This window comes from Salmo trutta, chromosome 7 (genome assembly GCF_901001165.1).
Source record: "Salmo trutta chromosome 7, fSalTru1.1, whole genome shotgun sequence".
Classification (NCBI taxonomy): Eukaryota; Metazoa; Chordata; class Actinopteri; order Salmoniformes; family Salmonidae; genus Salmo; species Salmo trutta.
In genome coordinates, this window is record NC_042963.1 from 44,315,668 (window position 1) to 44,332,994 (window position 17,327).

At 43.2% G+C, this 17,327-nt stretch overlaps 1 protein-coding gene across 3 annotated transcripts in view; it reads right to left on the minus strand.

The window, feature by feature from the left end:
• LOC115197483 (spondin-1) overlaps nt 1-17,327 on the minus strand; it is a 116,641-nt gene that overhangs the window by 67,203 nt on the left and 32,111 nt on the right. For all 3 annotated transcript variants that reach the window (XM_029759058.1, XM_029759057.1, XM_029759056.1), the window contains exons 5-6: nt 15,469-15,591; nt 12,042-12,190 (exon numbers count right to left, since the gene is read on the minus strand). In XM_029759058.1, the coding sequence (XP_029614918.1) occupies nt 12,042-12,190; nt 15,469-15,591 (272 nt within the window). The remainder of the gene's footprint in view (nt 1-12,041; nt 12,191-15,468; nt 15,592-17,327) is intronic.

Consider the following 17,327-nt stretch of genomic DNA (forward strand, 5'->3'; position numbering starts at 1 on the left):
CCAAAAATAGTTTTGATATTGCAAGCTTCCTTAAGAATATAAGTAACAAACGATGTGTGGAGTCCAATAGTACCCTAATAAGAAAAGAGATAGAACGTCTTGTGTCCTTTACCATAATAACGAGAGCTTCCTCCTGCTCCAATCTTTACAAATGATTTTCTGACAGAGGATTTCAGCTTCACCTTCAGTGAGGCCAACAGACAGACACCCTGTGCAGCAGCAACACTCTTTCATCAAAAAGTTAATTCCAAATTCAGGGAGCTTCAAGACTTTTGTATGGGATACATTTATTAGTTGTTTTCAATTCTAATGAATTCTAAATATGGATGATCAATAACATGACCTTCTCTTCAGACATCAAAATCAGGTGTTTACAAAAACAGAGAAATCAGGTTCTATTTAGCAGTTGAACAGTGCTTTATCAAAGAGAGAAGCTACACCTATAAATAATACACACTTGATTGGTGGCAAGTCCTGTTGATATTAGCAAATAATATCTGTAAGTCATCTATATGCCGTCTTTTTAATTTATTTTTACTTTAAATATTTATATTTGTTTTCTTTAAATATTTATATTTGTTTTCTTTAAAACAACAATACAATACATACAGTACAAATGGCCGCTCTAACTAAAAGCCAACTAAAAGAGAGGACAGATGTAGGATCTTAATTTGATCACCCTGTTGCAGAAAATGTAAAACTTGTAGTGTATTTGAGATTGAAAAGAATTCAGAAGTTAGTTATTTCCACTTTGAAATGTCACACTTGATTGACCCTTACAAAAAAGTATCGACCCTCTACAAACATGTACATTAATTATAATCCAAATAATAATTCACATTTCCTGTTGCTGCAGGATTATTTTCCTGCTGTAGCAAATGTGCTCAAATTAGGATCCTACATCTGTATTATGGGTGAAAGATTTGACCCTCCACTCACCACTACCATAACAAAGGAGTAAGGGATACATGGGCCATGGAGAGCCTGTCTGAGTCTCTAAGCATTGATGTCAGATTGAATCCCACTACAAAGTGTGCTATCAAAGGCATCAGACATCAGACGTGACAGAGAGGAGTGTGTTGAGAGATAGTCGTCCCTGCAAATATTGTAATTTCAGCATGAAGGTGTCCTGAACAGGAGGTGATATAGCTGGAGTCTTTAGGTAACAGTTTTAGACATTCTGAGAATGATGTTCAAGACTTGCAGCTAATGCAAGCCACCAAAATCCCCAACCGGTGTCAATTGAACCTCATTAAAATGCAAGACAAATGTTCTCTCATTTTGGAAACTCATCATTAGCTGTTAGTGAGATGGTAGCTTAGGGGTCCGTATGAAGGCCAGTGCTCTCTCTCCTCTCTCTCCTATCCCCACTCTATACATTACCCAGACAGCACTGACACATGTTTAAGAAGTTTCCCCTGTCTCTAGTCAGGGATGTCTTACTCCAGTTCACTTCACCAGCGCTCTCTGAAACAAGTCTACTCAACCGTCAGCATATCCCTTTCACAATAACAGTCTGAGGTTGACCTAGGGACACAAACAGGCAGGCAAACACATAAAAAGAACAACACTGAAGTGAGAAGTATTCTTAAATTAGACTTGATAGTAAAGGTATGGAAATACACTTGGTCATTAGTCTAGGGGTTCACATACTTTTTCCAACCTACACTGGGAATGTTTAAACCATGTATTCCAATATAGACAAGAAAAATACAATAATTTGTGTGTTATTAGTTTAAGCACACTGTTTGTTTAATGTGTTGACCTAGATGAAGATCAGATCAAAATGTCTGACCAATTTATGCAGAAATCCAGGTATTTCCAAAGGGTTCACATACTTTTTCTTGCCACTGTAGGCAATTCCTTCCACTATTATCTGATAAACAAAAAACAGAACCACATTATAATGTGTATGAACTGTATTATAGACTATGTTCACTCTCAACGTTATTGATACATTAAATAGGTGAGTATGAGAGTGAGGAACTGTGCACTTTCAGTGGAATGAAATGTTTGACATGCCCACAGAGACTGTCCTGGAAATGCTTTTGTTAAGGACTCTCACATTCCTACTGTACCATGGGACAATAGCTGCCTTGGAGAGATTGTCTAGTGTTTAGGGGAGCTAGTCCAGGCTGTCACCCAGACCAGTGTGTGTGTGTGTGTGTGTGTTGACTGTCACCTTTCTTTGTGTGTGTTTGTGTGCGTGCCTGCATGTGTGTGTATGCTGTCAGGTATCTCTCTGCGGCACAGGAGGGAGGAACCCACAGAGCAAATTAGGGGCAGATTACTGTCAACACGGCCTTTGGATAACAGGGATAATTTACATAGGAAAAACATGGCCGCCAAGGGCTGTTATTGAAAACAGATTGATGAGAGGACCCTCATGAATTAAAGAAGCTCTGAGCATAATGTGGCTTTATTGTGTTAGGATATAGCCTGAATCTTAATATGGGAACAATTTTATCCTACTATTAGAGACAGAGACATTCAGAACAATCCCTCTGGGGAACAAGCCAAGAACCATGAATGTTTCGAACAACAAAAACTCACAAAGTGAACCTTCATTGCCTTACAAAAGCCTAGGACACTGACCCTCAACACACACTGTCAGCCACACAGTTCTTGCAAAAGTGTCCCAAGCTCCCTGGACATTAGCAGTATAGTGATGTCGTCACGAGGTGACAAAGCACAAACACTTGGGATTCCCTTTGAAGAGAGCTCTAAGCAGCAGTTCATTCTTTTAATGTGCTTTAGAAATGTCAAGATGTGAGCAGATTGTAAGAGATGCTGTCAAGCCCTGCCTGGACACTTCAGGTTTCCTCCTCTTCACTGGGATGTGTATGGGAGGCAATAAAGGCTGAGTTTGGCTGTGGGAGAGGCCTGCAGCAATTTCTTCTGAATGAAAGTTAAGGACAGCTATGCAGGCTGGCATGCCCCCTGTCTTCATCCCTTCCTCCCAACCCTCCCCTGACAATCTCAGTGAAATTAAGCCTTCAGAAAAAAAGACAGATAGTCAAAAAGCCAGAGAGAAACGCTAAGGATGTGTTTATGAGACAGAGGAAAGACATTCCAGTCAAAAGGAAGGGAGGCTTAGGATGTGTTTATGAGACAGAGGAAAGACATTCCAGTCAAAAGGAAGGGAGGCTTAGGATGTGTTTATGAGACAGAGGAAAGACATTCCAGTCAAAAGGAAGGGAGACTTAGGATGTGTTTATGAGACAGAAGAAAGACATTCCAGTCAAAAGAGAGGGAGGCTTAGGATGTGTTTATGAGACAGAGGAAAGACATTCCAGTCAAAAGGAAGGGAGTCTGAAGTGTCTGGAGAGGAAAAGATACAGATGCACTCTGTCGATTTCCAGATTGACGATAACTGACGAGAAACTCTAAACTTTGTTTACAGCAAAATTGGTCTGAAATGTTTGCGCATTAATTTACAGGTTTCTGTCCAGGTAAAGACCCTATGTGTGCATATCTAGTGCATGTTGCCTATGACATTTGCATATAACCTCCAGAACCATACAGTGCTATATCGTATGACACTGTTAAAATACTGATCTACCACTAAAGGAAGTCTGCAAGTTCTGCAAAACTATACAACCAAAACAATCTACATTTCCATTCAATATTCACCTGAGTATTCTATCAGCTACAGTACTCTGTGCACACCTATGGGTGCTGTGAGGCATATCTCTCCTCCATGCCCAGGATTAGAGATTTGTTAGGAAATCTTGGGCTTTGTCCTCCATATTATCAGAGCTAATTCCCAGCTGGATGTTTGAGATTCCCCTGTAATCCCGGGCTTACTGGAGCCCATGAACTGTGTGCCTTTGGACCAGGCTTTCTCCCCTGGTGTATTGGTGTCCACCGGGCCTCAACAGAGTACACTGGCAGAGTGGACAGAGTCAAACATGGGTGCTTAGGCTGCATCCTAACAGTGGAGGGAAAGCCTCTCTCATCCCCTGCAAAAGCATTTAAAGTGGGTGGAGGGCACAAACAAACACGTTTGACCAGCTGAAATAGAATGTGTATAGGCACTATAGCCAGACTGTACACAGATGAGTTGGATCCACAGGCCTGTAGAAAACAGATAAAGTATTCATCAGCATAACTATGTATCTAAATTCCTTCATGTGGGTTTTTGACGATAGTTCCTCTTTCACAGTAGGGCAATAACAAAAAGCCTTTAATGTGCATTAATTACAAACTCGTATGAAATCTGTAAATATTAATACAAAATGTAAATTACGAGCCTAGTTTAGCCAAGGAGAAAGCACAGAGCTACTGTATATAGAGAGAAAGACAGAATCCTTTCTGGCTACCCATGATTGGCTGAGATAATGGAGTGGTTGGAAATGCAGAGAGATGAGTTCTGATTGGTCTGTCATGTCATTCTGTCTGTAACATAATCTGGGCTTCTGAAGTCTATAACAGAATGTGGAATTCCCTGGTCTTTATACTGTATATTAAAGTTTTCTGTAGTGACAATGGTGAGTGAAGTCAAAAATCACTATAGTTTTATAGCACTATAGTTTTACATCACAGGAGGTTGGTGGCACCTTAACTGGGGAGGACAGGCTCGTGGAAATGGCTGGGGCGGAATAAGTGGAATGGTATCAAATACATCAAACACATTGTTTCCATGTAATTGATGCCGTTCCATTTTCTCAGTTCCAGCCATTATTATGAGCCGTCCTCCCCTCAGCATCCACTGTTTTATATCTATTTTTTAAGCAACAATCATTGTTGGTTGAGGAAACTTTCATATAAAACAAAGTATAGAAATGTATACCTCAGTGAAAGGCAATTCAATTCAGTTTCATGCCATGTCATGGTTTATCAGACTATGCCAGGTTTTATTGTAAAGGGAAGTCTATTGTAAGATCAGCCTCACAAGCCAAGAGAGGGGTTAGGCCTGTCTTTCAAATACTGATGTCTCTGTGAAAACCTGCAAAGCTGAGCTGACAGACAACCAGAAACTGCCAGTTGGTTTAAATTAGACAATTGTTCCTCGATAAACTACTGGAACACCTTTCAAACAATGCAGCGGTCTACTCTACGAAATCCTGCCCAAACGTGCCCAGCGAGCAGAAGATTCACACAGTGAAGAATCCTGTGGTGGCCATCCAAAACCCTGATAGCTTAAGACTGTCTGTAAAAAGCATTAGGCAATAGTGTGGCCTGTTAGGGCTAGCAGGCATGGTGGAAAGGCCGGGCCGACAGACAGAGCTCTCCAGAGATCGCATTTACTTTAAATTGCCCCAGCTCTAGATTGAGCTGACCCAAGCCTCTTGCGGAGGATATAGAGGGAGATAGAGAAGGGGATATAGAGGGGATAGAGAAGGGGATATAGAGGGGGATAATGAAGGGGATATAGAGGGGATAGAGAGAGGGGGATATAGAGGGGGGTACAGAGGGGAATGCAGAGAGGGTTATAGAGGAAGATATGGAGGGGGATACAGAGAAGGATATATAGGAATATACAGAGAAGGATACAGAGTGGGGATACAGAGGGGGATACAGAGAGGGATATAGAGGGGGATATATAGGAAGATACAGAGGGGATACAGAGGAAGATATAGAGGGGGATATAGAGGGGGATATATAGGAAGATACAGAGGGGGATACAGAGAGGGATACAGAGAGGGATACAGAGAGGGATAGAGAGGGGGATATAGAGGAAGATATAGAGGGGGATATAGAGGAAGATATAGAGGGGGATATAGAGGAAGATATAGAGGGGGATACAGAGGGGGATATAGAGGGGGATATAGAGGACGATATAGAGGGGGATATAGAGGAAGATATAGAGGGGGATATAGAGGAAGATATAGAGGGGGATATAGAGGGGGATACAGAGAGGGATACAGAGAGGGATAGAGAGGGGGATATAGAGGGGGATATAGAGGGGGATGCAGAGGGGGATATAGAGGAAGATATAGAGGGGGATATAGATGAGGATATAGAGGGGGATATAGAGGAAGATATAGAGGGGGATATAGAGGAAGATATAGAGGGGGATACAGAGAAAGATATAGAGGGGGATATAGAGGGGGATACAGAGGGGGATATATAGGAATATACAGAGAAGGATACAGAGTGGGGATACAGAGGGGGATACAGAGAAGGATATAGAGGGGGATATAGAGGAAGATACAGAGGGGGATGTAGAGGGGGATATAGAGGGGGATGTAGAGGGGGATACAGAGAGGGATACAGAGAGGGATATCGAGGGGGATATAGAGGAAGATATAGAGGGGGATACAGAGGGGGATATAGAGGAAGATATAGAGGGGGATATAGAGGAAGATATAGAGGGGGATATAGAGGGGGATATAGAGGAAGATATAGAGGGGGATATAGAGGAAGATATAGAGGGGGATACAGAGGAAGATATAGAGGGGGATATAGAGGGGGATACAGAGAGGGATACAGAAAGGGATAGAGAGGGGGATATAGAGGGGGATGCAGAGGGGGATATAGAGGGGGATACAGAGGGGGATATATAGGAATATACAGAGAAGGATACAGAGTGGGGATACAGAGGGGGATACAGAGAGGGATATAGAGGGGGATATAGAGGGGGATATATAGGAAGATACAGAGGGGGATACAGAGGAAGATATAGAGGGGGATGTAGAGGGGGATATAGAGGGGGATATAGAGGGAGATATAGAGGGGGATATAGAGGAAGATATAGAGGAAGATATAGAGGGAGATATAGTGGAAAATATAGAGGGGGATACAGAGGGGGATATAGAGGGAGATATAGAGGGGGATACAGAGGGGGATATAGAGGGAGATATAGAGGGGGATACAGAGGGGGATATAGAGTAAGATACAGAGGGGGATACAGAGGGGGATATAGAGGAAGATATAGAGGGGTATATAGAGGAAGATATAGAGGGGGATACAAAGGAAGATATAGAGGGAGATATAGAGGGGGATACAGAGGGGGATATAGAGGAAGATATAGAGGGGGATACAGAGGGGGATGTAGAGGAAGATATAGAGGGGGATACAGAGGGGGATATAGAGGGGGATATAGAGGGAGATATAGAGGGGGATACAGAGGGGGATATAGAGGAAGATATAGAGGGGGATATAGAGGGGGATACACTGTATGACAGTGATGTCCTGCCAAATGTTAATTAGAGTCTGATTCCGACCTTGCAAGCATTTTCTCACAACTTATAGCCTGGAAATGTGACATGTAAATTTGCAATTTGCTGCGTTTGTGGGGGTCCTTACAATACGGACATTACATTAAATGTGTATCATGTGAGTCATTGATAATGCATGTAAATGTTGAATTACTCAGTGCGTGTTGCCCATGTCTAATCTCAATGTGTTAGCTGCTTTGTGATTCAACGCATGCACACACACACACACACACACACACACACACACACACACACACACACACACACACACACACACACACACACACACACACACACACACACACACACACACAGACAGAGAGAGAGATTGTGTTGTTAAGCATTCCAAGGATGTCAATTGTATGCAAATGCAATGCACCATACTGTTAGAGGAAATGGAAAGTTCACAGCACTGTTACATCAGAGATCACTGAAGGCACTCACTACATCGCCTTGGTTAGTGGACAACATTACAGCATAAGCCATTTCATCAGAGTTCTCATTAACTTCATACTGTGAATTGGTAATAGCTAGCACAATACACATATTATCACGATGGGGATCATCATAAAACACCCAATAATAATGATATCTGGAATACAAATCTTTGGCAAGGAGAATACACCTGTACCAAGGTCCTACTGTACATTTTCTTAAGAACAGACTACTTAAAGGGGCAATCTTTTCAATAACTTCTTCACTGAAATGGTGTATTGCTTTCTACCTATGCTATGAGTATGGCCCCCCCACTTGAACCTCATCAATATGTAATCATCATGTTTCACACCCTCACTCTCTTCAATTGTCCTCTCATCGGTTCCACAGCCCATTCTATACAAGATGACAGTTGGTTGAGTTCAAGGTCAACAATCTCCACAGTCCACAGCACTTCAACAAATGCCTGTATAAGTCATGGCTACCAGAGCCAGAATGGGACCATTAATAAACATTGAAAATAACTTCCAGAATAACAGTACACTCTTAGAAAAAAGGTGCTATCTAGAACCTAAAAGGGTTATTCGGCCATCCACATAGGAGAACCCTTTGAAGAACCCTTTTTGTTCCAGGTAGAACCCTTTGGTTCCAGGTAGAACCCTTTAGGGTTCCATGTAGAACCCATTACAAAGAGAATTCTACATGGAACCCAAAAGAGTTCTACATGGAACCAAAAAGGGTTCTACCTGGAAGGAACCAAAAAGGCTTCTACTATGGGGACAGCCGAAGAACCCTTTTGGAACTCTTTATTCTAAGTGTACAGAAGGCGATACAAATGATACAAATCAGAATTTGCTCATACAGCTCATTACTAAAAACAATGAATGATATTATGTTGAGAAGTAATCTTCATTTATTATTTACACAAAAATGTACAGCATAACATTGAAGTGTTCAGAACCATTTATTTTGATTCTGTCTTTACTTAATGTAAATACCAGAGCATGGAGATGAACATTCAGAGTTTCTTCACCTCGAGCTCTTGTCCTATGGTGTCTCTTAATTCAGATGAATCCATGTTTTCCCCTGCCTTATCTTGAGTCTACTGTTATGTACCAGTGTTTCAGTGTTCAGCAGAAACTATTTCCCTTCCCTGGCTAGAAATTGATTCTGAGCTCCTTCAGTAGCATTTCCCAAGGTCAGCAGCAGAATTAGAAAATGTAATCACCCCAAAACTGGACAATATTGCTTCCCGCGACATTGTCAAATGATGATCACTGAATGTTATAATCTACCCTTATCGTGTGAGAATGAAAGCGCATACTACAACACCCAATAGCCAGTGTCTCAATTCAACAGAATAGAAGGAATTGCTGTGGCTTAGAGCTATGTTGTGGCATTTACCCCTATACAGCATTAAGCATTCCTGGCTTCTTAAAGGGGCAATCCTCTATTGCTACTATAATTTTTTTTAAACTGTAAGCATATTTTACTCCATTGTTTGTAAACAATGTAATTGTAGACAAACACTTCATAGTCTCAAAACATGGTTAAAAGTGTCATTTTTTATCCCATGGATGGTCAGTCCTTGCATCCAGAGCGCTGTCTATGAATTTCAGAGTGGTTACATTTCCCCAGGCCACTCCCTCAGCTGTTTACCAAAACTGTAGATTTCCCCTTTAAGCGCAAACATCAGGAAGTTAATCATTGATTGTGTGAGCTTTGACAAAGGAAGCATGTGTGTGCAGACACTTTCCTTTCTATTTTCTATTAGCAATGACTGTTATATCACAGGATACAAAATACTGATTACAAAAATAAAAATCTGCAGATGGAAAAGACTGACAATCTCTCTGACAAGAAAAAGCTACTCCAACGCCCAGATAGCAGGAGTGACAGATAACCCCAAAACAGTCATGTTGTCAGAGAGACACTCACAGATGCCAAAATACTGCTGCCATATCTATGATTTCACTCTAAATATCTCCCTGTTATGTCCACATCTTTAGAGAGAAATGGACACTTCAACACAAGGTGAAGCCAGGTGTGCTATAGATAAGGATGTATAGGTAGATATTCGCAGTATGTAAGCCATTATATAAATGGCCTACGTAGAAAAACAAGAACTCTGATGGCCACATTGATGTATGATATAGATTGGTTAGCTGACAACGTCACGAAAACGATGCGCACGAGTTGATTCTGGATGGCCAGATAGCTACCAACAATGACAATAAACTTCCATGTGGGGAATCGTAAGTGACTCGCTCCAGACAGTTTCCTCTTGTTCTTGATGCCATGTCTTGTTTTGAGGTGTTTTATTAACTGATTTCATGTCGATGCTAACACGGCTAAAATTCACTAGCTAGCTAACCAACAACTGTAACGACGTATTTGAGAGACAACAAGTGTATTGATGTTTTTAAAAACATTGGAGACTAAATATAGTTTACATGTTGTCAACAATCTAAGCCAACCCCGTCTGTTTTGGCCCACAGTTGCGCAGGAGTCGGTTGTGTTGCTAAACAACCAACCCGTCTATAATACAGGAGATGGCATTCCAAAGCAAACAGATGACAGGTATGATGAATGGTGTAGACTGTGTGTTGACAGGCCAGTGCACTACAGTGGATGGATGACAGGAGGCTGTGAGAACACTGGTCACTGTCACATCCACAAACAGTCATAACACGACCACCAGACTGCTCTTTGAATTCTGGAAGCATCTGCATCCTATACAGTAAGGACCATTACTAATCTGGGTCCAATGTAATTCTATCACTATTTAGTTTCATAACCAATTTCAATCAGTAATGTAACTTTTGCAAGAGTGTTTCGATTTCAAAGTATTATGCTCATTCCTATGGTTTGAATGATACTTTGATATCACACCCATGTCTTACAACAACAACATTCAATCATTCGAGTGTTTGAACAGTAAAAACAGACAAGTTGAAAGTGGGAGCACTGCCACAGGTGATTGTGGCCTGTATCCAGAATATGTGACAACCAATCATATATTTGCAAGTGACAGGAAGTGGAACAGAACATGCTGCTCTATCATCCATCTGAAACGTGTTAACATTCCCTACGATCAGTCAGCCCTCACAGCATTGTAGGAAAGACAAAGGATCCCACGTGGGTTGTGAGGTTTTTCCTGAACGCACCGATTCTGCATATTTTCTTTCTGTTGCTCAATAAGATTATTTTTTTTCAGGTTTCAGGGGGTGTGGTTCGATGTAGCAGTTACTGATGTTTGTCCCCCATGAGACACCCATGATGTTTGTCCCCCATGAGACACATAGGAACAAAGCCAGCATCACTTCCTCAAAATATTCAGAATCTAAGATGACTCAAGGAATCTGTAGTACATTTGGATGTATTTGCCAAAGAGGTTTTAGTATTTCTCAAGTAAAGAAATGTGCCACATGTTGTCTGACGGTATGTAAACCAAGTCCAATCTGTTGTGCTGCTGGGCAGGTCTGTCTCACTGTCAGTGTGTTCTGCTGTACGACTGGAGAGCACAATCACCTCAGCTGTTTATCCTGTGTTAGTGGGCAAGTGGGCATTGTCGAATTCAAAACCCAACCCTCAAATAAGTCATGACGAACTCTTTTACTCAAATCTCAAGAAACTCTGTTTTGGAAGATACTGACTTTACGACCAAAATTAACCTACTTGCACTTTTTTGTCAATTTTGGCACTGGAATAAATGCTTCGGACTTATATCAATGTGCTGTTTTCAACGAGAGGAGTTTGTTCTCGAGTTCAGTTCTTCTTTAAGATTCTCTGTGATGTGGCCGTCCTCTCTCACTTCTCCCTCCATTAGCCATGCCCCCTCTCCTCCACAGCCATCCCATAATGCCCCTCAGCATCTCATCTGTCCCTGGGCTCAATACTCTATTGTTGCCATATCACCCAATAGCAGGAAATTAACATTAAACAGCAGAGTGGTGCAGATCAGCCAATATACAGAGTAATGTGTTTCATTAAGATGTCAAGGAGGGCCTTCCATTAACTGATCAACCTTTGACATGCTGATTCAGAGGCGGAGACAGGTAGGAGATATGACTACGAAAGTCTGCACAGAAAAGACAGAGCTGAAAGAATAGAAATATCAAGACATCAGAGATTGGAGATAAAGCTGATCAGCGTACATGAACAGGACTGAACCAGAGGAGGCTGGTGGGAGGAGCTATTAAAGGATGGGCTCATTGTAATGGAATAAATAGAATGGTATCAAACACATCAAACATGGAAACCACAGGTTTGACTCTGTTCCATCTATTCCATTCCAGCCATTATAATGAGACAGCTCTCCAATAGCTCCTCCCTCTGGCCTCCTCTAGCCTGAATCCATGATGTTTGGTTTTACCTCCTGACTGTACTGTCTGCATCTCTCTTTTATCATAGTCTCACTAAGAGGAGTCTAGCCAAGCTCACCTTCTGTCTAATCTCTTCCTCCATCTTAACTGGAGACCCCAGCTCTGCCACCTGTTTCACCCCTTCACTGGCGAAGCCCCTGTACTCCCACAGGACATAGCTCCTGGAGTGGGATGCCCCGATGAGGGCTGACCAATGATTGGCACGTCCTGTATAGGGGGGAAACAAAGAGACAATTTGACAAAGAAATAAAGTGTGTGTGTGTGTGTGTGTGTGTGTGTGTGTGTGTGTGTGTGTGTGTGTGTGTATGTGTGTCAGTGCGTCTGTGCATGCGTGGAAGCTGACAGATCGCTCCTGCCTTTGACTGTGCATGTGGCTGGAAGGTCATTGTTAGTTACAATGTGAGGCCTGCACTACCATTGCTGGAGCCCTCATCATTACTGAGAGAGTAGACCCTGTCACGCCACACACATACCGTACATATATATAAATACTGTATATATATATATATATATATATATATATATATATATATATATATATACACTGCTCAAAAAAATTAAGGGAACACTGAAACAACACAATGTAACTCCAAGTCAATCACACTTCTGTGAAATGAAACTGTCCACTTAGGAAGCAACACTGATTGACAATAAATTTCACATGCTGTTGTGCAAATGGAATAGACAACGTGGAAATTATAGGCAATTAGCAAGACACCCCCAATAAAGGAGTGGTTCTGCAGGTGGGGACCACATACCACTTCTCAGTTCCTATGCTTCCTGGCTGATGTTTTGGTCACTTTTGAATGCTGGCGGTGCTTTCACTCTAGTGGTAGCATGAGACGGAGTCTACAACCCACACAAGTGGCTCAGGTAGTGCAGCTCATCCAGGATGGCACATCAAATGCGGGCTGTGGCAAGAAGGTTTGCTGTGTCTGTCAGCGTAGTGTCCAGAGCATGGAGGCGCTACCAGGAGACAAGCCAGTACATCAGGAGATGTGGAGGAGGCCGTAGGAGGACAACAACCCAGCAGCAGGACCGCTACCTCCGCCTTTGTGCAAGGAGGAGCAGGAGAAGCACTGCCAGAGCCCTGCAAAATGACCTCCAGCAGGCCACAAATGTGCATGTGTCTGCTCAAATGGTCAGAAACAGACTCCATGAGGGTGGTATGAGGGCCCGACGTCCACAGGTGGGGGTTGTGCTTACAGCCCAACACCGTGCAGGACGTTTGGCATTTGCCAGAGAACACCAAGATTGGCAAATTCGCCACTGGCGCCCTGTGCTCTTCACAGATGAAAGCAGGTTCACACTGAGCACGTGACAGACGTGACAGAGTCTGGAGACGCCGTGGAGAACTTTCTGCTGCCTGCAACATCCTCCAGCATGACCGGTTTGGCAGTGGGTCAGTCATGGTGTGGGGTGGCATTTCTTTGGGGGGCCACACAGCCCTCCATGTGCTCGCCAGAGGTAGCCTGACTGCCATTAGGTACCGAGATGAGATCCTCAGACCCCTTGTGAGACCAAATGCTGGTGCGGTTGGCCCTGGGTTCCTCCTAATGCAAGACAATGCTAGACCTCATGTGGCTGGAGTGTGTCAGCAGTTCCTGCAAGAGGAAGGCATTGATGCTATAGACTGGCCCGCTCGTTCCCCAGACCTGAATCCAATTGAGCACATCTGGGACATCATGTCTTGCTCCATCCACCAACGCCACGTTGCACCACAGACTGTCCAGGAGTTGGCGGATGCTTTAGTCCAGGTCTGGGATTAGATCCCTCAGGAGACCATCCGCCAGGCGTTGTAGGGAGGTCATACAGGCACGTAGAGGCCACACACACTACTGAGCCTCATTTTCACTTGTTTTAAGGACATTACATCAAAGTTGGATCAGCCTGTAGTGTGGTTTTCCACTTTAACTTTGAGTGTGACTCCAATTCCAGACCTCCATGGGTTGATAAATTGGATTTCCATTGATTATTTTTGTGTGATTTTGTTGTCAGCACATTCAACTATGTAAAGAAAAAAGTATTTAATAAGATTATTTCTTTCATTCAGATCTAGGATGTGTTGTTTAAGTGTTCCCTTTATTTTTTTGAGCAGTATATATATATATATATATATATATATATATATATATATATATATATATATATGTATACAGTCACGTCCAAAATTATTAGCACTCTTGATAAAGATCAGAAAAAAATACTGTATAAAATAAATAATACTGAGCTATATTGTATGCTCCACATTGAAAAACATGATTGTATTATTTTATACTAATACAATTGCTCAGAGAAAGACATTTTGTAAAAACAAGTTAAAACAAATAATTAAGATCCCTAAGACTAAGATCCCTCCCAATGTGTTCTTCAATCTCATAAAACATTTAATAAAAAGGCTCAGTGCCCTTCTCGTCGCAAGGTGAGATATTGAAAGGTATTGAAAACAGGGGTGGCAATAATTTTGACACAATCTTTTAGAAGAACAAAAATAGTTGTTAAACAAAAACTATTTTTTGAGCAATTGTATTAGTATAACTTTTTTTTTGCATAGCTCAGTATTTGTATTATTTTATACAGTCTTTTTGCTCATCTTTATTAAGGGTGCCAATAATTTTGGACGTGACTGTACGGTACTGTATATATAACTCTATCAAAAAACAATTGATGCTTGGAACTATGGTCCCTCAGCGCTCTCCTCAGAAACCCTTGAATGTAATTATGTTTTTCCATGATACGTTACTCTTTGTGAAAGATTCTATATACAGCTGGAGGGAAAGGCCAACTATACAGTTAATCTGTTTAAACCCATCAGGCCCATAGCGAATCCCTGTGACGTGCTATAATGTACCAAAACTTGTTTTCTTATTTCCTGCCAAAACAGCCTCTTCCTGTCTCAAATTATTTATGGAGATTCCTTTCGTAAGCTGTGACTACACAACGCTGACTGCAAGGAATACGTAGGGTCTGTGGTTCGGATCATCAGCTCCAAAGAAGTCCCCGTGTCATAACAGCTATGATACCGTTTTACTGACCTACGTTGACTGAACATTCTTCGTTTAAATCCCAACAACACACAAAGAATTTGAGAGGAATCCTCTAAACCACAGTGTGCTGCTTTTTCCATGCAGTATGTCCTGTGTGGCTCAGTTGGTAGAGCGTGGCGCTTGCAACACCAGGGTTGTGGGTTTCATTTACCACGGGGGACCAGTATAAAAAATGTATGCACTCACTACTGTGAGTCGCTCTGGATAAGAGCATTTGCTAAAATATAAGCATGTTACTCTAGTTAACAGACAGTCTAAATATGTCCAGGGTAAAATGTCACCTTCTTGTGTTTCTTCTCCAACCACAATGTCTTGCTTCATTACTATAATGCAGATCCTTTCACACTCCATAGAAAACGGACAGAGGAGCAACAGGTGGGAAGTTGTACAATCATGTGGGGGTGTAGATATACTGTATGACCCCAGTAAGGGACTTACTTGGGTAGTCTTTAGGGTGAATCTTCTCCGACCAGTTCCCAAAGAAGGTGACTCTGTACTTGGCCGTCCCACAGGCACAGCATTCCAGAGGGGGCTTTTCTGTGGTCTCCCCAAACACAGCCTCTGAAAGGCACACACATACACATGCACACACATACGCACAAAGAATGGATAAGAATGGGGATGTTGCTTGATCTAACAGAATAGTTGAAGAATATGACTACATCCAGAATCTCCATTATAATCTAGGGTAACAGATGATATAAAAGGGCTGTTCTGTGAGAAGTAACATTGGTATTGTCACGACAGTGACGGATGGTGGCGCCCCTCCTCGGCCGGGCGGGGCTCGGCGGTCGTCGTCGCCGAACTACTAGCTGCCATCGATCCCTTTTTGTTTCACTTTCGTTTGGTTAGGTCTAGGTAGGCACGCACCTGTTTTGGGTTAGTCATTAGAAAGGGGGGGTTATTTAGGTTAGCGTAGGATGTATGGTTTTTGTACGTGATTGTGTTGCTCTGTATTTTGGCTTGTGTTCACGCTGATTGTGTTTATGCTCTAGTGCGTGGTTTTGCGCCGACTGTTTTCTGTCCCCTGTGTTTGGGGCACATTGTTTTGTGTGCGCTCTGGATCGCTGTTGGGGTGGCTTGTGTTTCGCCGTTGTGCTCATTAAAGGCCACTACCCTGTATCGCTGCTTCCTGCGCTTGATTCCTCACACACTACGCCCAAGCTTGGCAGAAATCACGTACCAAAACCATACATCCTACGCTAACCTAAATAACCCCCCCTTTCTAATGACTATGGCAGCTAGTAGTTCGGCGACGACGACCGCCGAGCCCTGCCCGGCCGAGGAGGGGCACCACCATCCGTCACTGTCGTGACAGTGTCTTTTCCTTGTTTCTCCCGTCACTCCCGGTTTAAGGCGCTAGTCGATTCAGGCGCAGCAGGGAGTTTTATGGACCGTGGGGTCGCGGCTAAGTTAGGGATTCCCCTGGTCCAGTTGGACCAACCCTTCCCCGTGCACGACCTAGACAGTCGACCACTAGGGTCGGGGCTGGTCAGGGAGGTCACTGTACCTCTGGTCATGGTAATGCGGGGGGGTCATGAGGAGCGGATTAGTCTTTTCCTCATCGATTCCCCAGCGTTTCCAGTGGTTCTAGGGATTCCCTGGCTAGCCACTCACAACCCTAAGATTTCGTGGGGACAGAGGGCTCTTAAGGGGTGGTCAAATGAGTGCTCGGGCAGGTGCATAGGAGTTTCCATCGGTGCGACTACGGTGGAGAGTCCAGACCAAGTCTCCACCGTGCGCATTCCCTCAGAGTATGCCGATTTGGCTATCGCCTTCAGTAAAACGAAGGCGACCCAATTACCACCTCATCGACGAGGAGACTGTGCGATAAACCTCCAGGTGGGCGCTGCCCTTCCTCGTAGTCACGTTTATCCCCTGTCTCAGGAGGAGACAGCGGCTATGGAGACAGACGTCACTGAATCCTTGAGGCAGGGATACATTCGGCCATCTCACTCACCCGTCTCCTCGAGCTTCTTTTTCGTGAAGAAGAAGGAGGGAGGTCTGCGCCCGTGCATTGACTATAGAGGTCTAAATGCCATCACAGTGGGTTTCAGTTACCCACTACCTCTCATCGCCTCGGCGATGGAGTCATTTCACGGGGCGCGCTTCTTCACGAAATTGGATCTCAGGAGCGCATATAATCTGGTGCGTATCCGAGGAGGGGACGAGTGGAAAACTGCATTTAGTACCACATCTGGCCATTATGAGTACCTCGTCATGCCGTATGGGTTAAAGAATGCTCCCGCAGTCTTTCAATCCTTTGTGGACGAGATTCTCCGGGACCTGCTCGGTCA